General features: G+C 35.9%; 1 protein-coding gene across 2 annotated transcripts in view; it reads right to left on the bottom strand.

Annotated features, from left to right (window-relative positions):
• LOC148945897 (putative phospholipid-transporting ATPase IIB) overlaps window positions 1–23,450 on the bottom strand; it is a 158,167-nt gene that overhangs the window by 50,657 nt on the left and 84,060 nt on the right. For both annotated transcript variants that reach the window (XM_089097744.1, XM_089097745.1), the window contains exons 8-11: window positions 22,936–23,057; window positions 19,380–19,602; window positions 7,207–7,458; window positions 222–382 (exon numbers count right to left, since the gene is read on the bottom strand). In XM_089097744.1, the coding sequence (XP_088953870.1) occupies window positions 222–382; window positions 7,207–7,458; window positions 19,380–19,602; window positions 22,936–23,057 (758 nt within the window). The remainder of the gene's footprint in view (window positions 1–221; window positions 383–7,206; window positions 7,459–19,379; window positions 19,603–22,935; window positions 23,058–23,450) is intronic.

Genomic DNA, 23,450 nt, shown 5'->3' on the forward strand with positions numbered 1-23,450 from the left:
GAGTCTCAGTTTAATAAGTAAGTGACAAGGAAGAGTGAATATTTAAATTATATTTTGCGTCTCATTTAATACAAGTTATTTGACATAATAAATTCGTATCGTATCGTATCATAACACTCATGTAAAATAGTACAATCGAGTATCACCCAAAAAAAAACGCATAAAAAAGGAAAAGCAGAAGAAACAAAAGGAGAAAAAAGAAGAAAAAAGAGCAGACCTACCTCAGAATAATACCCATCCTCTTGGTTTCAGAAGTAAAGGGAAAAACCTGCAATATGGTATAATTTTCTATCCGGGCTCCAGGATTACACAGTTGAATTGATGTCAGGTCTCTTGAAATTAGCCTCATTCCAACACTTTCTGTCCATGAAACAAGAGCAACCTAAGATGAAAAAACAGAGCTCAAACGCTAAATTTCAAACTTATAATGAACACCAAGATGACGGAAAAATTAAAGTATTTACAGAACGGTATTCCTTGAATATATTTTATGATACAGAAAAAAAACAGGATTGACATATTCCTAGTGCTGGTGTAGTCTAAGATGTTAGTTTTGTTGTTTTGCTTGTTTGTTATTGTGTTGTTTTCTTCGGGGGGGGGGGTAGCCCCTGATATGTGACGAATAACCGTGGAAAGTAAGAGGAGGGCTCATTTGGTCACATACTCTAAGATATAGTACTTTATAAGCAACAAAACCAATCGGAAGGCCCAATCTTCAACCACCTTTCCAACACCCTTTATGCCCCTGAGCTCTCCTGAAACAAAAGGTTGAATAGAAATTTATAGATAGTCATTTTGATTAGAGTGATGAAAAATTTGAAGTCATCTCCAGAGGCAATATTACCGGTATCTATAGCCCGAATTATAAGTAAGTAAGTTTTATTAACAACAAACCTATTTATTTTGACATTCGCAAATAATTAAATAAAATAAACAACACTTTCGCACTGAAGAAAAACCTACGAGGGTTTGCGGTCCTACGGAAGTCCACGTACCTACTCCACGTACCTACTGACCTAAGTCCACGTACCTACTGACCTATATCCACGTACCTACTGACCACGTACCTACTCCACGTACCTACTGACCTATGTCCACGTACCTACTGACCACGTACTTACTCCACGTACCTACTGACCTAAGTCCACGTACCTACTGACCACGTACCTACTCCATGTACGTACTGACCTAAGTCCGCGTACCTACTGACCACGTACCTACTCCACGTACCTACTGACCTAAGTCCACGTATCTACTGACTACGTACTTACTCCACGTACCTACTGACCTAAGTCCACGTACCTACTGACCACGTACCTACTCCATGTACCTACTGACCTAAGTCCACGTACCTACTGACCACGTATCTACTCCACGTACCTCCTGACCACGTACCTACTCCACGTACCTTATTTTTTAAAATAATCTTTTTAACTCCTATTTAAGATTCAAAAAGGAAAAAAAACATAAAATAAAGGGGGGAAACATAATTAACACTACCTGTGGCTTTACTTCCCTTTGAAGTTACCTTTTATGTCTCTGAAGAAAAATAGCAATTTTATAAACTTAAAATAAACGCGTACAATAAATTAATGAACTATATTAAAATAATACAATAAATTAAAGAAAAACACATAGTCTACAAGTCTACAATCAGGGCTTTGTATAATAGCAGTTAAACCCCCTTTTTTTTCAGACCGATGAATTTTTTTATATTTTCTAGGTAAACCAGCTACAGCCTATACATGATAAATATATAAAGTTCGAACAAATGACTCTTCAATTAGTGTGTATTGAATCTCTGTTATTAAACAGTTCCTGTTAACGAACAGTCAGTAAGGAGCGACTCGGCCAAATATTAACCGAAACTTTAAAAACGGAGTTTTTATAACAAACATAAAAAAAAGTTTTTACTTTTATAACTTTAATAAATCAAATAATATTAACATTTTGATCACTAAATATCAGTATATGTATATTAAACTGACAATGCACGTTAATTGGTGTTGTTTTCATTGAAGTACAAATTTTTTTCTGGCATTGGGAAGGCTTAGGGGCTTTGATCCCAACTCATGTTAGTTTCTGGTGGTTTTGCGTTTGACCCGGTTATTTACTGTAATTTTTGTTCATTTTGGGTTTTATTTAATTATCGATGCTGATTTGTTGTAGTTTCACGCTTGGTAGATTATTTGATTTTATTTTTGCTCATTTTTGGTTTAATGGAGTTCTTTACTTTTCTTTTAAGAACTTATTTTGTGGAAAATGTTTTTTTAATTAATTTCTGCTCATTTTATATTGATATATTCTTTGCAGGGAAAAAGAAAATAATAGTTTAAATCTTTTCGTTTTTTCAAGACTTTATAGTTTGACCTGCTATTTGTATGCTGTAAAAAAAATTTCGGCAATTTTTAACAAAATATACCCTTTTAAAAATCTGGACACAAATAGTAGGGTTTAATTCAGTTTTATGCCTCCTCTAGTTGACCTGAAATAGAAAACTTGATACTATTCGCAAAAAAATCTGTTTACTTTCTTTGATAGCTTTGATACACTTACGCTATTTAGATTTGGTTAAATTTTAAGAGCAGAAGTAGCCCAGGAAGTATGAACATAATACCCTCAGTCGTTCTTGGCATACTGCTGAGATGCCTTATTGGGAATTAGCGTTAACACGGTGCATTTTGATTTAATCTTGAGGCAACATTTAGCTTTTAAAGGTAATGGGCAAATGGGAGTGTGGGCGTGGGAGGAGGATTAGCTGCCCTCCAATCTCTTTCGACTATTAAAAAAGGCATCAGCCCTTTCTATTCCCAATCGAATGAGCCCTTTTCGAAGTTCCTACGACAACTCCTTCGATACGAAGTGGCCTGGTATGAAAAAAAAAATAATAATACATTCAAAACACATCGATCTTTACTATAGAATGTCAAGGCTTCCAATCATTTTCAACTATTAAAAAGGGCACTAGCCCTTTCAATTTTTAATCGAATGAGCCCTTTTTGAGTTTCTACGACAATGTTTTCTATAAACACCTTATATGCCCCCAGGGCATAAATTACAACCCTTACCCTGAGGGCTGTGAGGGGGTTGTCATCCTCAAAGACCTAATTTCTGGACCTTTAAAATACGTTAAACAAAATTGCTATCTCAAAATTTTGATTGGATGTGTTTGGGGAAAGGGTGGGGTGAGAGGGGGGGGGTAGTTACCCTCCAATCATTTCCGACTATCAAAAAGAACACAAGCCATTTTAATTTCCAATCGAATGAGCCCTTTTTGAAGTTTCTACGACAAAGCTATCTATAAAAACCTTATATTCCCCCGGGCATAACTTAGAACCCTTACCCTGAGGGCTGTGAGAGGGTTGTCATCCCCAAAGACATAATTTCCGGACCTTTCAACTACGTTGAACAAAATTTCTATCTCAAAATTTTTACTAGATGTGTTTGGGGAAATGGTGGGCGTGAGAGGGGGATTACTTGTCCTCCAATCACTTTCGACTACTAAAAAGGGCACTAGCCCTTTCAATTTCCAAACAAATGATTCTTTTTTGAAGTTTCTACGAGAACGTTTTCTATAAAAAAAACAACAAAAAACAACTTATATGCTCCCAGGGCATAACTTACAACCCTCGCCCTGAGGGCTGTGGGGGGAGTGTAATCCACAAAAACATAAGTTCTGGACTTTTTAAAAACGTCGAACAAAATAGCTATCTCAAAATTTTGATTGCATGTGTTTTGGGAAATGGTGGGTGTGAGCGGGATGTTAGTTATCCTCCAATAACGTTCGACTATTAAAAAGGGCACACGCCCTTCTAATTTCCAAACAAGTGAGCCCTTTTTAAAATTTCTACGACATCACTATATATGCCCCCAGGGCATAACTTACAACCCTTGCCCTGAGGGCTCTGAGGGGGTTATCATCCTCTAAAACCTAATTTTTTAAACTTTTAACTACGTTGAACAAAATGGTAATCCAAAAATTGTGATTGGATGTGTTTGGGGAAAAGGTAGAAGTGAGAGGGGGGTTAGTTGCACTCCAATTACTTTCGACTATTAAAAAAGGGTACTAGCCCTTTGAATTTCCAATCAAATGAGCCCCTTTTAAAGTTTCTATGACAAAGCTTTCAATAAAAACCTTATATGCCCCCAGGGCATAACTTACAACCCTTAACCTGAGGGCTTTGGGGGGAGTGTCATCCTCAAAGATATAATTTCCGGACTTTTCAACTACTTTGAACTAAATGGTTATCTCAAAATTTAGATTGGATGTGTTCGGGGAAAAGGTGGGCGAGAGAGGGGGGTTAGCTGCCCTCCAATCATTTTCGACTATTAAAAAGGACACTAGCCCTTTGAATTTCCAATCAAATGAGTCTTTTTTGAAGTTTCTACGACAAAGCTTTCTATAAAAACCTTATATGCCCCTAAGCAAAATATACAACCCTTGCCCCGAGGGCTGTGGGGGAGTGTCCTCCTCAAAAAAATTATTTCTATCTGGAAATCAACTACGCTGAAAAAATAGCAATCTCCAAATTTTGATTGGATGTGTTGGGGGAAATGGTGGGCGTGGAAGGGGTGTTAATTGCCTTCCAATCACTTTCTACTATTAAAAAGGGCACTAGCCCTTTCCAGTTCCAATTGAATAAGCCCTTTTCGAAGTTTCTACGACAACTACTTCGATACGAAGTGCCCTGTTCTAAGACCAAAAAAAATAATACATTGTGCCAATATCGTTCTTTACTTAGGCAGCTCTATTGCGCTGCCTATGATTCCAAATATAGGCCAATAAGATTCATTAAGTTTATTGTTACGCTTCAGAAGGTACAAGCCTGAGAAAATTTGCTTGATTTTCGAATAAGCAGGAAACGTCCCCTAAAAGTCAAGGAATGTTACAGAAAATCGCACCATCAGATTCAACGTATTAGAGAACCCTACTGCAGAGATTTCAAGCTCCTATCTGCAAAAATGTGGAATTTTGTATTTTTTCCCAGAAAAAAGATCACGGATGTGTGTTTATTTGATGCTGTTGTGTTTTTTTTCGTTTGACCTTTTTTCCCCATTTGCTTAAGAACGACTCTTGAAACACTTTAATTAGAAACGGAAGCTTTTTAAAGCTACTAAAAACCTTTAGCGTAAAGAACGGGGTATTTAGAAGGGGGAAGCCCCTTTCATATACCGAATAATTTCTGCTCGTTTTACGTTTTAAAGTTTGTCCTTCCTTTCAGCTGAAAAAAACTTGTTTTGTTATTTATTAATTTTTTAGATTATGCTTTCTGCCAGATATTTTGTTCTATGCTAATGCCCGCTCCAAAAAATTTTTCGACGACACTATTGATTAGCACGAAATATTTGTTTTTCCAGTTTTCATAACCACTTAGAGGCAGCAGTTTCCTCTTTTTCTTGTGAATCCTTACTTTATAATGTTGTTTATACTAATTCAGGCCACGGGTTTATACCCAGAACATATTGACTCAGAAGCATCAAGACCGTGATTCATTACTGAGTGAGCTGTGTCATCGACGAAAGCTCGAGACTTCAATACATTTATCTCGCGAACGAGTGTATCATTTGTTTATGATTTTAAAGGAATCAAGACATTAATGACTCTTTGGGTCTGTTCTCTCCAAACCACAGGAAAACTTGATCAGCATTTTAGTAAAAAAAAAAAAAAAAAAAAAAAAAAAAAAAAAAAAAAAAAAACAACCGTTGTTTAGACATCTCTTTTGACCAGAGTAAGCTATTGTGTTTTTGTCAATACCCATAGCATAGAAACATAAACAGTTTTCCTGTTTTTTTTTTTTTTTTTTTTTTTTTTTTTTTTTTTGGTGACTTGTATGGTTTCTCTTCTACTTCATTCAGGTTAAGTTTTATTTCTTCTGTTCCTTAAGAGAAAAAAAAAACAGAATCACGCTCATGCTAATAAAATAGGCTAATAAACTTGTTTAAATTCGATAAAAACATATATTTTAGCTGAAAGCCAGAAAATGTGAAAAAAAGCTAAGAAACAAAAATTCGGGCCCACGACATTCAAAGGTGGAACATTCATTCCGATTATCTTGTTCCTTGTACGATTTAATTCTATATTTATATATTCTTATATTCATCCTGTTTTCATACTGTAATCTCTGCTACCTGTACGGTTAATAACACTTTTATTACTTTTTTTACCATATTTTTTGTATCTTTAATTTTGCAGTTTTTCTTTCTTTTTTTGCATTGGTAGTTGCATCAAAGAGGCTCACAAAGAACTGGGAAAATTGCAAAAACAAATATTACAACTAGAGCTCAGAAAATCAAAAAAATAGCTAGGAGACGAGATTTTTGGTAAGTAAAATTGGTAGAAGCAAAATTAAACTTGAATATTTGCTTTCATGTCCTGTATAATCGTTTTTATTTTCATTATCCTTTTATTTTGTAATATCTGCCGCTTGGTTGATTTTAAACTATTCCTTTTTTCCTTTGAAAATACGCATATTTTTGTACTTTTTCTTCCGTTTTTTTCTTTTACTTGGGGTGGTTGGAACAAAATGGGATAAATGTCAAAAATATATATTTTCTTATAAAAGAATAAATAAAATTAGGTAGGAATAAGGACTTTGAGAAGAAGAAAATCAAAGAATGAAAATAAAACTGGAATATTTGCTCTGTGTAGATCAGAAATGTATATGTGGATGTTTTTATCTCCGATTTGTTTTTATTTTGTCATATTAGTCATTTGTACGGCTTCGCTGGGTCTCTGGCACTCAGCACGTGGCAGGCTTGCATACATGTAATTCTCACAGTCGCTTGTCCTTAGCACCAGATTAATGCAAACTTTGTTTCCAGCTTTTTCCCCAGTAACTGTTTTTTATTATACATAATTCAGTAACAACCAGGCGTATTCCATTGCAAATACCCTCTGAAATACATAAATTACGCATAGCATAATTATCATATTATTATTTAGTTTTAAGTCAGGCAGTAAAATAATGATTGATTATAAACTGAAACAACTGAATTCAATGACGGTGCAGCGTTACCCAACTTTATATCCCATCTTATATTTTTGTGAAAGTCTTTTTGGGTTATTATCTGAGAAGTATTTAACCAAGAGAGGTCTAATAAATCTTTTAATTGCATGCCACTTATCTGAATTTATTATCTAAGCTCATGAAACATACACTTATCCTAAATAAATATCTACATTTTTTTTTTTACTCGAATAAATACCTCATCAGGACTAGAAGCTTGATAAGTCACATTTTGCCTTTCATGCTGATTCACTTCAGTTTCTGAGACAAGGTCAATGATGACGTCATCTTCCGTATCTTCATAAACTGGGGTGACATTGTGACAGAGCGCAATGGCCTTGACAGCGTCTTCTACTCGGGTTATCACATTGCGTCGCATCTTAGAGGCCAGTGCTTGAGAGTGGCCAGAAACAGGAGTTTGACTGTGATATTGGGCTAGCAATGATGCCACCTAAAATTTTGTATTACAAAACATCGTATTACATTCGCAGATCGTATAGGTATCAGCCAAGATCCCCAAAATTCCATTCTAGGGTACAATCAGGGGAGAGGGGCAGTGGGTCGACCTTACATGGCGCTTGGCTTGGTACAACACAAAGGGGCGGCAATATTTTTTAGTTCAGGTTCTTTTTCGACGAAAAAAAAAATCAGATCTAAAACGAATATTTCTTACTTATAAACATATTACTTTCTACTGTGGTACATGTAAAGAAAACAGTACATTGAACAGAAGGGAGGTTTTAAGTTTTTACAGAGACCAGAGGGTAAGGGAATCTAATAAGTAAGGGAAAAGAGTTTATTGCACCATTTAGCGTTAGAAAGCAATTTCACTAAGTTTCTTATGGTAACCCGTTTTTAAAAGTCCTTCCCCTCCGAAAATCCCCCACGGATAATTCCCTCCCCCCATTTCACCCAAAGCATCCGATCAAAATTTTAAGATAGCCATTTTGTTCAAAATGATTCAAAGGTCAAATAATCATGTGTCCGGGATTGAGAACCCGCCTTACAGTCCCCGGGGCAAGGGTTGTAAGCTATGCAAGTTCTCCATTGTTATGATATAAGGTTTTTGTGGGAAGGATGGCTATATAAATTTTGGAAGGGGGCAGATGCCTCAAAGGATGCATTTTAATGACAAACCATCCTAACCTCTCATTGAGCCTTTAGGTAAATCCAGGATTAGTCCTAAGGAGGGGGCTGAAGAAGGGAGAGAAGGGGTGGAGGTAGAATATGGTATTTAATCCGTCTTGATTTCAGGGAATATTTCTGGTCTAAGCTGTTATTATGAAATAAAAGAGTAACAGTAAACCCTAAAATTAGCTAAATTTATTCCGTATAGGAGGTGGGTATCCCCTTCTTCACCCCAACTTCCCCCTCGTGATCGTAGAAACTTCAGAGGATGCTCATTCGATCCGAGATTGAGAGTTCTAGTCCTTTCTTATAAGTCAAAAGTGATTGGAGACCAACCAGCCCCTGTGCTAAAACCATTTTTGATATCTTACCTTTTGTTACCCTTAAGGACATCTGATCGACGTTTTGAGATACTAATTTTGTTCTTACTCTCTGGTTGCTAAATTTTGCGTGTGGGGGAATTTTCCATGTATGGAATTATACGGGGGAATTTTCAATGTATGGCATTATCCGGGAGAATTTTCCACGGGGGCGGGGGATTTCAGGGGGGGGGATTTCCGCGGGGAGGAATTTTTTGGGAAAAATTTTCCGCTGGAGGGGGGATTTTTGAGTGGGACAGCGTCTCCCAATTTTTCAAAAGGGTATGAGTTTGAAAGTTGAACAAATGACATGTTAATACTTTCAGATACTGAAGCTAAATTCCGACTTACCCCATTCACAAAAGATAAACGAAAATTTCTTGAATTTTTCAACAAAAATAAAAGAAAACTCGAATTATACTTTGGACTAAGTTTACCAAATCCGACTAGTTCAATCACAAAGACAAAGTACAAAGCGATACATCGATTGAGAAATGTTACTGTAAATTTCTGCTTCATCAACCGTATTCCAAAGTGCAAATTATGTTCTGGCCTTGGGAAGGCATAGGGGTTTTGAGCCCTAATCATGTTAATTTTTGCTCGTTTTGAGTTTGACTCGGTTATTTATTATAATTTCTGTTCGTTTTGGGTTTCATTTATTTATCGATACTGATCTGTGGTAGTTTCAGGATTGGTAGATTATTTGGTTTTATTTTTGCTTATTTTTGGCTTAATGGAGTTCTTTACTTTTCTTTGAAAAACTTATTTTGTGAAAAAGTTTTTTTAATTAACCGCGGAAAAAAACTTGTGCAATCTCTCAGGAACAGTTAAGAGCATTAAATTGAAATTTTCAAGCGATGTTGAACAAAATCAAACGACACCTATGTGCACGCATGTTGTCAAAAAGGCGTATTTACAAATTCTCATGAACAACTAATGATGCTACGATTAAACTTTTAGGAAATGGCAAGGGTCTTGTTCAACTAAATCAAAGACGCTATTTGCATCCCGGTCGTCAAAAGGACGTATCTGCGAAATCTCAGGAACTTCTTAGGATATTAAGTTGAAATTTTCAGGAAATGCTGAGGTATATGTTGAACTTTTACTAATCAGTTGAGCACAAGGAAATATTCATCCCTTGCATCTTTTGTTCCGTTGAGATGAAACAATTGTGTTATTTTCTAAAAGATGTTCAGCTAAGAAAAAATGATTTGCAGAAATAGTTAGAATTAACACTGCCTCGTTATTTAAATTCAAAATTAGTTTAAAAATTTAATTTAAAGTTTAAAAGTAAAAGTTTAAATCTGCACCCTTTGACATTAGTAGCTGACAAACTCCTAATATTCCATTCTTAGTAGCATAATATAAAGGGGGGCTACCCGAAAAATTTAATGCATCTATATTGTCACCGTTTGAAATCACTAGCTAACCAAGATTTAGATACCCATTTTCAGGGATTAGATACCCATTTAGATACCCATTTCAGCAGCAAAGATTAACCAAGATTTAGATACCCCTTTTCAGCAGCATGATGTAAACAAAAAGTTAAAGCAACTCATATGGGTGTCATTTGAAATCGGTGGCTGACAAACATTTACATTTCCATTCTTAGCAACATAATACAAAGGCGTGATACCAAAATAAGTCAACGAATATATTTGGGCACCAATTGAAATTAGAGGCTGAAAAAAATTCTGCAAAATAATAATCCAACCACAATATTTCGTATTTATGCGTACATAGAAAAGGGATTAGAAAAAAGGAAAAGTTTATGGAATTAATTTTTATTTATTATATGGAAATCCATTTTTTTTTCTCGATAAATTACCATTGGTATTTGTTGCTATGTATCATGTTTCTGTGTGTTTCGTAATTTGTTCACTTCGTAATGTTTTGTGTGCATATGGCTCTTGGGCTTTGGAAATACACGATCTATCTATCTATCTATCATTTATTTTTTAAACATAATGGGCAAATGGGAGGGTGGGCGTTGGAAGGGGATTAGTTGCCCTCCAATCACTTTTGACTATTAAAAAGGGCATTAGCCCTTCCTATTTTCAATCGAATAAACCCTTTTCGAAGTTCCTACGACAACTCCTTCGATACAAAGTGCACTGGTCTAAAGAAAAAAAAACATAATAATACATTGTACCCATATCGATCTTTACTATAATTAAATAAAAAAAACAAGTTTTTTAAACTGAAAGTAAGGAGCGACATTAAAACTTAAAACGAACAGAAATTATTCCGTATATGAAAGGGGCTGTCCCCTCCTCAACGCCTCGCTCTTCCCGCTAAAGTTTGACTTTCTCACAACTCTTTTTTTTAAACAATAAAAACTTCAGCGTAAAGAGCGAGGTGTTGAGGAGGGCACAGCCCCTTTCATATACGGAATAATTTCTGTGCGTTTTAAGTTTTAATGTCGCTCCTTACTTTCAGTTTAAAAAACTTGTTTTTTTTATTTAATTTCTGATCGTTTTTTAGTTAATGCAGCTTTTATTTTGGCTCGCCGGCATTGAATAAGTAAACAAAATTTTAATAAAAAATTTACTTTTCTTTTGCTAAATGGCTGTCTCTAAATTTTGTTCTGACGTAATTTACAAATTAACTTACGTAACGAACTTCTATATTCGTATATTTTGCTTCTGGCAAAAAATACAAAGTTGCAGATTTTTGCAGATATGAGTTTGAAACCTATGTTATAGGGTTTTCTGATACGCTCAATCTGACGGTGTGATTTTTAATAAAATTTTTTCACTTTTAGGGGATGTTTCCCCCCTCCTTAAAAAATCAGGTAAATTTTCTCAGGCTCGTAGCCTTTGATGAGTAATACTAAAATTAATAAAATTCATATATTTATAATCAGCATTATAAGCCCATTCTTTTAATATATTTATTGACATCAAATTTCAGTTTTTAAATGTTTCGCTTACTATTTAGCCGTATCGCTTGTTTTTTTTATTGTTTTTTTTTTTATTAAATAGGTTTTATTACATATGTTAGTGGATTCTACCTGTATTAACAAAAATGTAATTTAGTCTAAAAGTAAAAAAAAAAATTTATTAACACGCCCCTTAATCACAAAGCCTTTTAATTAGAGTATATAGCTCTTTTGAAAGCACTAAAAAAAACTGTTGCTTTAAGAGCGAGTTATTAAATTGGGTGGACCCCCCTCATATACATAACAATTCATGTTCATTTTAAGTTATAATGTTGCTTTTTGCTTTCAGTTGAAAAAACTGGTTTTTTTAATTTAATTTCTGATCGTATTTTAAATAATACTTGGAAATTTGGCGCCCCCTTCATATAAATGTCCCTGGCCCCAAATAAACTTCCTCCACGGAAAGATCCTCTCGAGTAACCCCCTCCTCCAGCCCCCCAACCAGACAAAAATCCTTCCTGAAAGTGTTCGTATACTTCCAAATAACCAATGCGATATGTGAGCAATGGCCAAAGTTCATAACTTGCAGCCCTTCCCCTGGGAACTGTGGGGGATTAAGTCATCGTAAAAGACATATTTATTAGATTTTCGACTATGCTGGACAAAATAGCTATCTCAAAATTTTAATTGGGTGACTTTGAGAAAAAAATGAGCGTGGGAGGGGGGCTAGTTGCCCTCCATTTTTTCGGTCACTTAAAAACGGCACTAGAACTTTTAATTTCCGTTACAATGAGCCCTCTTACGATATTTTAGGACCACTTGGTCAATACGATTACCCATGGAAAAAAATAAACAAATAAACACGCATCTGTGATCTTTTTTCTGACAACAAATGCAAAATTCCACATTTTTGTAGATAGGAGCTTGAAACCTCTACAGTAGGGTTCTCTGATACGCCGAATATGACGGTGTGATTTTCATTAAGGTTCTATAACTTTTAGGGGGTCTTTCCCCCTTTTTTCGAAAATCAGCCAAATTTTCTCAGGCGCATAACTTTTGATTGGTAATGCTAAACTTGATGAAACTTATATACTTATATCAGAATTAAAATCTGATTCTTTTGATGTATCCATTGGTACCAAAATTCCATTTTTTAGAGTTTCGGTTACCATTGAGCCGGGTCGCTCCTTACTTACAGTTGGTTACCACGAACTGTTTGAAAAAATATCAAGTCTTCCAATCACTTTCGACTATTAAAAAGGGTTCTAGCCCTTCTAATTTCCAATCGAATGAGCCCTTTTTGAATTTCTACAACTTCACAATCTATAAAAACCTTATATGCTCCCAGGTCATAACTTACAACCCTTGCTCTGAGGGCTCTAAGGGGGTTATCATCATCAAAGACCTAATTTATAAAACTTTTAACTACGTTGAACAAGATGGTTATCTAAAAAATTTGATTGGATAAGTTTGGGGAAGAGGTCGGCATGAGAGGGGGTTAGTTGCCCTCCAATCCCTTTCAACTATTAAAAAGGGTAATGTTCCCTTGAATGTTCAATCGAGTGAGCCTTTTTTCAAGTTTCTACGACAAAGCTTTCAATAAAAACCTTATATACCCCCAGGGCATAACTTACAACCCTTACCCTGAGGGCTGTGGGGGGGTGTCAACCTCAAAGATATAATTTCCGAAACTTTAAAGTACTTTGAACAAAATGGCTATCTTAAAATTTTGATTGGATGTGTTTGGATAAATGGTGGGCGCCGAGGGGGTGTTAGTTGCCCTCCAATTACTTTCAACTATTAAAAAGGGCACTAGCCATTACAATTTCCAACCGAATGAGCCCTTTTTGAAGTTTCTCCGACAACGCTTTCTATAAAACCTTATAAGGCCCCAGGGTATAAGTTACAACCCTTGCCATGAGCGCTGTGGGGGGGGGGTGTCATCTTCAAATACCTAATTTCTAGAACTTTTAACTATGTTTAACAAAATGGCTATCTCAAAATTTATATTGGATGTGTTTGCAGAAAAGGTGGGTGTGAGAGGGGGGTTAGTTGCCCTCCAATCACTTTCGACTATTAAAAAGATCACTAGCCCTCTGAATTTCAAATCGAATGATCCCTTTTTGAAGTTTTTACAACAACGCTTTCTATAAAAACATTATATGCCCCCAGGGCATAACTTACAACCCTTGCCCTGGGGGCTGTGGGGAAGTCGCCTCCTCAAAAACTTAATTTCTATCTGGAAATCAACTACACTGAACAAAATGACTATCTCAAAATTTTGATTGGATGTGTTTGGGAAAATGGTGGGCGTGGAAGGGGTTATAGTTGCATTCCAATCACTTTCGACTATTAAAAAGGGCACAAGCCACTCCAATTTCTAATCGAATGAGTCCTTTTCGAAGTTTCTACGACAATTCTTTCGATACGAAGAGCCCAGGTCTCAAAAAAAAAAAATAAATAAATAAATAATACAATGTGCCAACATCGTTCTTTACTTAGGCAGCGCGATTGCGCTGCATATGCTAAAACACGTTTTAAAACAATTTACAACTTATGCTATGTACGGACCTTATTCAAAGGTTTGTAGGGGTCGTTTCACCCCCGGAGGCATATTTATTGGACCTTTTGACTACAATCTTCAGCTTCACATTACTTTTTATTGCTTCTTCATCTATGAAATAGAAGTCCTACACATAAATCCGTGCAGGGGCGTAATTTGCTATGGGCAGGGGGCAACTTCCCCTCCCGGCACTCGGTTTGCCCCCCCCCCCAGCTGAAATTTAGTTTCTTCAAAAAGCTTGTCAAAACTAAGATAAGGCTGAATAATTTAAGCATCCACAGAAACGGGTCAGTTTTCTTTGGTATACTTATGGTACTATATGGCTCAAATTTCAATTTGCACTATCATTTTCACTTGATGTGGGAAAATTCATTCCAACGTCTCCCCTCCAGAATTTTGACAAAATTACGCCATTGAGTCCATATATATGAAGTACCCTGGTCTAAACAAAAAAAAAACATAATAATACATTGCACCCACATCGATCTTTACTAACAAAAATGTCAAGTCTTCCAATCACTTTCGACTATTAAAAAGAGTCCCAGCCCTTCTAATTTCCAATCGAATGAGCCCTTTTTGAATTTCTACAACATCTCTATCTATAAAAACTTTATATGCTTCGAGGTCATAAATAACAACTCTTGCTTTGAGGGGTCTAGGGGGGTTACCATCATCAAAGACCTGATTTCTAAAAAACTCTTAACTACGTTGACCAAAATGGCTATCTAAAATTTTGATTGGATAAGTTTGGGGAAGAGGTTGGCATGAGAGGGGGTTAGTTGCCCTCCAATCCCTTTCAACTATTAAAAAGGGCAATAGTCCCTTAAATATCCGATCGAATGAGCTCTTTTTGAAGTTTCTCCGACAACGCTTTCTATAAAACCTTATATGCCCCCAGGATATAAGTTACAACCCTTGCCATGAGGGCTGTGGGGGGGGGGCGTCATCTTCAAAGGCCTAATTTCTAGAATTTTCAACTGTGTTTAACAAAATGGCTATCTCAAAATTTATATTGGATGTGTTTGGAGAAAAGGTGGGCGTGAGAGGGGGGTTAGTTGCCCTCCAATCACTTTCGACTATTAAAAAGGTCATTAGCCCACTGAATTTCCAATCGAATGATCCCTTTTTGAAGTCTCTATAACAGAGTTTTCTATAAAAACCTTATATGCCCCCAGGGCATAACTTACAACCCTTGCCCAGGGGGCTGTGGGGAAGTCTCCTCCTCAAAAACATAATTTCTATCTGGAAATCAACTACACTGAACAAAATAGCTATCTCAAAACTTTGATTGGATGTGTTTGGGAAAATGGTAGGCGTGGAAGGGGTGTTAGTTGCCTTCCAATCACTTTTGACTTAAAAAGGGCACAAGCCACTACAATTTCTAATCAAATGAGCCCTGTTTGAAGTTTCTACGACAACTCCTTCGATACGAAGTGCCCTGGTCTTAAAAAAAAAAAATAATAATACATTGTGCCAACATCGTTCTTTACTTAGGCTGCGCGATTGCGCTGCCTATCATAAAGCACGTTTTAAAACAATTTCCAACTTATGCTATCTATGGCCCTTATCCAAAGGTTTGTAGGGGTCGTTTCACCCCCGGAGGCATATTTATTGAACCTTTTGACTACAATCTTCAGCCTATACATAAATCCGTGCAGGGACGTAATTTGCTATGGGCAGGGGGCAACTTCCCCCCCCCCCCGCTGAAATTCAGTTTCTTCAAAAAACTTGTCACAACTAAGATAAGGCTGAATAATTTAAGCATCCACAGAAACGGGTCAATTTTCTTTGGTATGCTTATGGTACTAAATGGCTCAAATTTCAATTTGCACTATCATCTTCACTTAATGTGGGAAAATTGATTCCAACTTCTCCCCTCCAGAATTTTGACAAAATTACGCCATTGAGTTCCTATATATGAAGTACCCTGGTTTAAACAAAAAAAAAAAAAACAATAATACATTGTACCCACATCGATCTTTACTAAAAAAATATGTCAAGTCTTTCAATCACTTTCGACTATTAAAAAGAGTCCCAGCCCTTCTAATTTCCAGTCGACTGAGCCCTTTTTGAATTTCTACAACATCTCTATTTATAAAAACTTTATATGCTCCGAGGACATAAATAACAACTCTTGCTCTGAGGGCTCTAGGGGGGTTACCATCCTCAAAGACCTGATTTCTAAAACTTTTAACTACGTTGAACAAAATGGCTATCTAAAAATTTTGATTGGATAAGTTTGGGGAAAAAGTCGGCATGAGAAGGGGGTTAGTTGCTCTCCAATCCCTTTCAACTATTATAAAGGGCAATAGTCCCTTGAATGTCCAATCGAATGAGCCCTTTTTCAAGTTTCTACGACAAAGCTTTCAATAAAAACCTTATATAACCACCCCCCTCCCGGCATAACTTACAACCGTTCCCCTGAGGGCTATGGGGGGGGGTGTCAACCTCAAAGATATAATTTCCGAACATTTCAACTACTTTGAACAAAATGGCTATCTCAAAATTTTGATTGGATGTGTTAGAATAAATGGTGGGCGCGTAAGGGGTGTTAGTTGCCTTCCAATAACTTTCAACTATTAAAAAGGGCACTAGCCATTTCAATTTCAAATCGAATGAGCTCTTTTTGAAGTTTCTCCAACAACACTTTCTATAAAACCTTATAAACCCCCAGGGTATAAGTTACAACCCTTGCCATCACGGCTGTTAGGGGGGGGGGTGTCATCTTCAAATACCTAATTTCTAGAATTTTAAACTGTGTTTAACAAAATGGCTATCTCAAAATTTAAATTGGATGTGTTTGGAGAAAAGGTGGGCGTGAGAGGGGGGTTAGTTGCCCTCCAATCACTTTCGACTATTAAAAAGGTCATTAGCCCTCTGAATTTCCAATCGAATGATCCCTTTTTGAAGTCTCTATAACAGAGTTTTCTATAAAAACCTTATATGCCCCCAGGGCATAACTTACAACTCTTGCCCAGGGGGCTTTGGGGAAGTCTCCTCCTTAAAAACATAATTTCTATCTGGAAATCAACTACACTGAACAAAATGGCTATCTCAAAACTTTGATTGGATGTGTTTGGGGAAATGGTAGGCGTGGAAGGGGTGTTAGTTGCCTTCCAATCTCTTTCGACTATTAAAAAGGGCAAAAGCCACTCCAATTTCTAATGGAATGAGTCCTTTTTGAAGTTTCTACGACAACTCCTTCGATACGAAGTGCCCTGGTTTAAAAAAAAACAATAATACATTGTGCCAACATCGTTCTTTACTTAGGCAGCGCAATTGCGCTGCCTATGATAAAACACCTTTTAAAACAATTTCCAACTTATGCTATTTACGGCCCTTATCCAAAGGTTTGTAGGGGTCATTTCACCCCCGGAGGCATATTTATTGGACCTTTTGACTACAATCATCAGCTTCACATTACTTTTTATTGCTTTTTTCATCTATGAAATGGAAGTCCTACACATAAATCCGTGCAGGGGCGTAATTTGCTATGGTCAGGGGGCAACTTCCCCTCCCGGACCTCGGTTTGCTCTCCCACCCCCCCAGCTGAAATTTAGTTTCTTCAAAAAACTTGTCAAAACTAAGATAAGGCTGAATAATTTAAGCATTCACAGAAACGGGTCAGTTTTCTTTGGTATACTTATGGTACTATATGACTCAAAATTTCAATTTGCACTATCATTTTCACTTGATGTGGGGAAATTGATTCCAACTCCTCCCCTCCAGAATTTTGACGAAATTACGCCATTGAGTCCCTGGATGCCACAGTTGTTCTATCCTGATGAGACCATTAGACAGGTAAGCATTTGTGCCTTTATTAAAGGGCCTATATATGTCCTTAAAGGGGCTATTTTAGCTGAGTTGAGCCAGACCACTACAACATACAACAGTACTGGTTGAATTACCAATCTTTGATAATTCAAAAGATTCTGGTGACACATTAAAGATGTGTGTTATATTATCTTGTACATGAAGATGTAGTTTTTGCCAAAATTAAGTTATAATTAATTAGTTTTAATTTATTAAGTTTTAATAATATCTTTTGTTGCTTACAAATGGTACTAGATTTAGCAATTAGCTATCAAATGAGCCCTTTCAAATTAGATATATCACCGACAGGAAACAGGCTTCGACTTTTTCTTAGCTTGAACCTTGTAAAGACCACTTGTCAAACGATATGCGTGTTACATCATCTTGAACATGAAGATGCAGTTTTTGTCATAACTGAATTTTATTTTACAAATTATCTTTTTTTGCCTACAAAAACCATGTAGATATACAGTATGAATTAGCTTTCAAATTAGCCGTTTAATATCTCTATTATGTCCCAGTGAGCCATTGGCGGCGAAAATAAATAAAACGGCAGGAAATAAATACTCGAAAGTGATTTTCCTTGTTGCTCAATATGGAGAATTATAATCCACCTGTAGAGGAATTTTGGTTATGGTGATTCCGATGGTGCAATTTTCATTTCAATCCAACATCATTTTTGTGAGGTTTTAGGTTATTTTCTTAGAATCTCAATAAATTATTTTATGACCATTTTTACCATTAAGATTCATCGAAAGAAAAGTTACCATTCCTGAATCAAATTTATATAAAGATTCTTTCTCACTTGATAGTTTTATTTCCAAAAATACGGTTACTATAGGCTAGAGTTTCGGTCTTTACTAAATTGCGTCTGGCGTCGTAACCATGCTCCATAGCTGGCACAAAACCAAATTCTTGTACACCAATGACATCTATTTTGAAAATCCAGTGATGGCTTTCCCAATATAAAAGTCGTAACTATTCAAGTTCCTCAATGTGTGTACTTTGGAATGGTATCAATACATACAATATTTCTTGACTTTTAGTAGACTGAAAGTTAACCTACTCTTATCTAGAGTAAAAACATATTTTTCGCTTCCCAGTGACTATTACATTTAATTATGTACATTTACATTTAATAATACATTTAAATATACATTTAATTATATACATTTAATTATTAGCGCCTGTCCGCGCTAAAACCAGAAGCAAGAGCAAGCTTATGCCCTTCTCATGCCTCACAAACAGACTCAGCAACTCCTTTGTTCCTTTCTTTACAAGTGTTTTTAATAAAATGTAGTGAAGTGTTTTTCATGTAAAAAACAGCGCCTTTTAATGCATTTGTTTAATGTGTCTGTGACAGCTGTTTTCATTAAACTGATTCTGATTAATGCTGTTTTCATTAAACTGATTCTGATTCTGATTAATCATTAAATTTAATTATGTATTGCATTTCGATTTGGTTGGTTGAATTTGATGCAAAGTGGAGTTAATCCATACGGTATTTGAAATTTGAATAGCCCTAAGAAGTTCTTGTGTAACCACAAGAAGTTCTAAGAAGTTCTTGGGAAGTTCTAAGAAGAAGTTCTTAAGAAGTTCTAAGAAGTTCTTGTGGAATAGATACCTACTTCATCAAATGTTTCATTGCTGTAAGAAACTGTGCCTAAATGAAGCTTTCTGAAATGCATCACATTTTGAGTCAAGGTTCCAGTCTTGTCAGAAAGGAGGTAACTGATTCGGCCTAATTCTTCAGCGATGGTTGTAGATCTGACAACAGTGTCTGGAATTCGTTTATCACGCTGAATACACCAGGTATAATACGCTTTGCCCATGTCCAGGTTCACACGCAAACTGAAATAAACAAAGGTTATAATTTATGTTGTAAGTTAAGCAAACGATTTAGAAAAAAAAAACTGAATGAAATTTTAATTTGTTTCTACATTTACATATCTCCGTTCTACTTTCGCTTTATTTGTTGAATCAATTTGCAGAATTAGCAAGCTTTTGTTTTCACTTTCTGGAAATTTGAAGCTCGGTTCAATTACTTTATTTTCACGAGGATTCCAAGAGTCCAGGAGGATTCCAATGCTTAAAACACGTCAAACAAAAACTTACCGCCCCCCCCCCAAAAAAAGCTTTATTTTTTGTCGTTGTAACTGTGTTTATTCTGTTGAATCAAATAGCAGAAGAGGGCAGTGGTAACTGTGTTTATTCTGTTGAATCAAATAGCAGAAGAGGGCAGTGTTTAGTTTCATTTTCCGGACCTTTGAAGCTCAATTCCATTAAAATATTTCCACGATATAACCACAAAGACATTTAAAACGAAAATGAAAATGGCAGGATTTGGGATTGGCTGTATCTTAATTCCGAGCTTTTCTCTCCATTCGCTCCCATGGAATTCCAATATCGTCCGAATCTTTTCTTATAATCTATTTACTTCCTTTTTGAGGACGACCTCCTCTTTGCTTGGCCCCAGATGGAGGGCTGAAAAGCCCGATTTTTGTCAATCTATAGCTCTTCATCCATAAAACGTGGTCTAGCAATCTTTACCCTTATTTATTATAGCCCAAAAAAGCGTGATCGAACCATATTTTAGGCAAAAATTATTCGTGTACAACTTACGTAAAGCTTACTTGCGTTGACCTAGGGAGCTTGATGCTGCAATGAGTTATCAGTAGTAGCAGCAGTACAATATTTTACCCAAAAGTTGCGGTTAAGTTCTGATGAAAGCACAATATATGTACTAAAATATATTCAGATATAAATTTTCACATTTTTTTTTCAGCTGAATGTTCATCATTTAAAATTAATAAGCAATACAAATAAGGCTCACTAGCCTTCATTTCTGAATAATTGTATGGTTTGGAAGATCAGGCTTCCAAGAGTGTATTTTGAAACCCGAACTTTTCATAGTTCCATGAGTTTCCTCAAAGCAATACAGAGGAAGGGCAATATACCACAAAAGCTCACTTTTTGAAGGAACATGTTTTTATTTTTTTTTTTTTTTCGGAATAAAATTTTACTTTTAAGACGAATCGATATTATTTTTCAGTCAATATTATTTCTTCAGTCCTTATTTTCGCTGGTTTGGAGGACAGAAATAATACCTCACGACTGGAAGGAAGATAGAATCCTACTGCTATGGAAGCGCGAAGCAAGTCATGGCGAATGTTCAAATTGCCAAAGTATAACGCTTCTCACCGTCCATGATAAGCTTTTTATGATGACTTCCCTTGAATAAGTTCCTCCGAAAAACATGCTAGAGAAATACACAGAACTCATATAGCAGGTGTATACTAAACCACAAAGCTCCGTCTAGGTACATGGACGTCGTAGAAAAAAGTTAAAAGTCACAACTAGTGTAAAACATGATTATGTTAGATCACCCGACTTATTTAACAGCGTGATAGACTGTTCTACGGACACGACCTTGTAGGCATATTACTTGTTTATCTTGATCGATGGAGTTTTACCTGATTTGTGTCTGGCATCATGTTAATTTGAAAGATTGTTCTTTTATGAGCAGTATACTAAACGATTTGGTTTTCCAGTCTCTTCCAGCCCATGTCTCTCTTTTATAGTCCTGTCTAGATACTTACAAAAATTTGTTGCCCTAACGTTGTGGAAGAAAGGTCGAGGGCTAAATTCAAAAAAGACAGAAACACTCGGTGAATTAAATGAGAATTATAAGAAAATCAGGGATAACTTGCAAAACATTCCAGCTTCAGATGTGGGGGGACGGACCAAAACCCCTTCTGAAAACTACGTACGTGCTAGCACATGTCCAACGCATAAACGTCTCGGCTGGATTATTTTAGTTTGCAGAAATGATAAATAAATCGGTAATATGGTTAAAACGTTTTTATCTTCTTTGGAAAAATGAGAAAAAGACATGATGTTTTATCCAATTACACTGGTGAAAACGTTATAGTGACTTATTGGCTGATTATTTTTTATTTTTTAAGAAACTGATTTTCATTGTTGTTCAAATGGATTTTAACAGCTGTTGAAACTGATTCCATAAAAAAAAATATTTTTCATTCATAACTCAAAATTAGAAATAGAAAAGAAAAAATTGAATTAAATGACTTTTCCACACTCTTAAAAAACAATGGTTTTGTGAGAAATCTGTAAAATCTAAATATGAGATAAAAAAAAAAGGTCTTGTTTTTTTATTGTTACTGATTTTAGCAACTAAACTTAATAAAATGCTCAATTAAATTGTGTAAAATCCTACTCCTACTAATCATTAATGGAGCAACTCCAGTTAAAAAAAAGGGCAGGGTGGGTAAGATTCCCCCAATTAAAAGAGATACTGTAGAACTCGAGCTATTGTAGAACAACGTAGAAATAGGTTTTGACTCTCTTCTCTTGACCGTTCCTGCTTCCACCAATCTATTCAGAAATTTAATCTAAACTTCCTCCCGTGAAGTTCCTCTCTCCTTTAAGCCCTTTCTTGTGAGCTATTCACATCACTTATAAGACGGCCCTTCGTTTGGCTGGGCAAATCGCCATCTTAATAAATTGTATGTAAGTACGGATTGAAAGAGAAGAATGCTCAAATTCTCAACCCCCTTCCCCTCACCCTCTTGATTTTTCCTGCCAGAGAGGGCCACATATTCAAGGTTCTGACTATTTGCTTAAGAAAAAAAGCGCCTTATACTATACATCATTAAAGCCCGAAGAGACATCTACTGCAAAATGGGGGCTGCAAGATTCCCTCACCAAGCCATGTAATCTGTGGTGAGCCATCAAGATATGGCATCAACAAAAATATTGAGAAATTAGTAGCCCATTTGTGCTCCTGAATGTTATTACGTAATTCCTAAGAAGGAGGAGGGTGATTCCAAAATGTACATATTGGCCTAAAGTCGTCTAACTTCTTGCTAAAACAGTAATTATCAGATTTGAAGAAAATTAGGGGAGATCAAAATTAATCTGGCCCTTTCCCAACTGGTATCACTACTTAATAGGGGATAAAGTGTATGTTACTCCCTGGTATTGCAACTTTTCTGGGTTACCCAGTCTCTTCTTATAAGTCCTTCAAATTTTTTGTAGGCGGGAAAGGACCATAGCTCGTCTTATTCCTTAAATACTCCCTCCATAAAAAACATATTTTGTAACAAATACCTTATGAATATACCATTTTTGATTTTAGGAATAAAGAAGCAAAAATGACACTACCTGATGGGAATTAAATACGAAAAGAGGAGAACGAATCTGAACATGTATTTATACCAAGGGCCGTCAAAACCTTTTAGGCATAACATCAAAGAAGCGAGAGAGATTACAGCACCAAATAGAACCTAGAAAAGAAAGTTAACTGACAACCCAAAAATGTAGCTTTAGTCACACAAATATGTTAGATTCGGAAAGGAAGAATCAAATTGGGTTTTAATATAAAGCTTACGATAAACAAAAAAAAACGCCACAAAAGTGAATGTATATCATGTAAGGTATTCGGAAATATCATTTTCAAAAAGAAGAAAATAAAATTCTGTATACACTGATTTGTTCTTTTGCTTTTAATTTTTTTCTTTTCTTTTTTTTTCATCAAGTATTCTTCAGGATACAGAGAAAATACGTTAAAGTAAACTCATCGAGATATAAATTATATTTAGTCATTTTCCAAATAGAATGTAATAATATCTGCACTAGAAATAGAAGAAAGAATGGTCCAGTTGTGAGTCTGATCTAGC

This window comes from Artemia sp. Qi Xiang Cuo, chromosome 12 (assembly GCF_049724085.1).
Source record: "Artemia sp. Qi Xiang Cuo chromosome 12, ASM4972408v1, whole genome shotgun sequence".
In the NCBI taxonomy this organism is placed as follows: Eukaryota; Metazoa; Arthropoda; class Branchiopoda; order Anostraca; family Artemiidae; genus Artemia; species Artemia sp. Qi Xiang Cuo.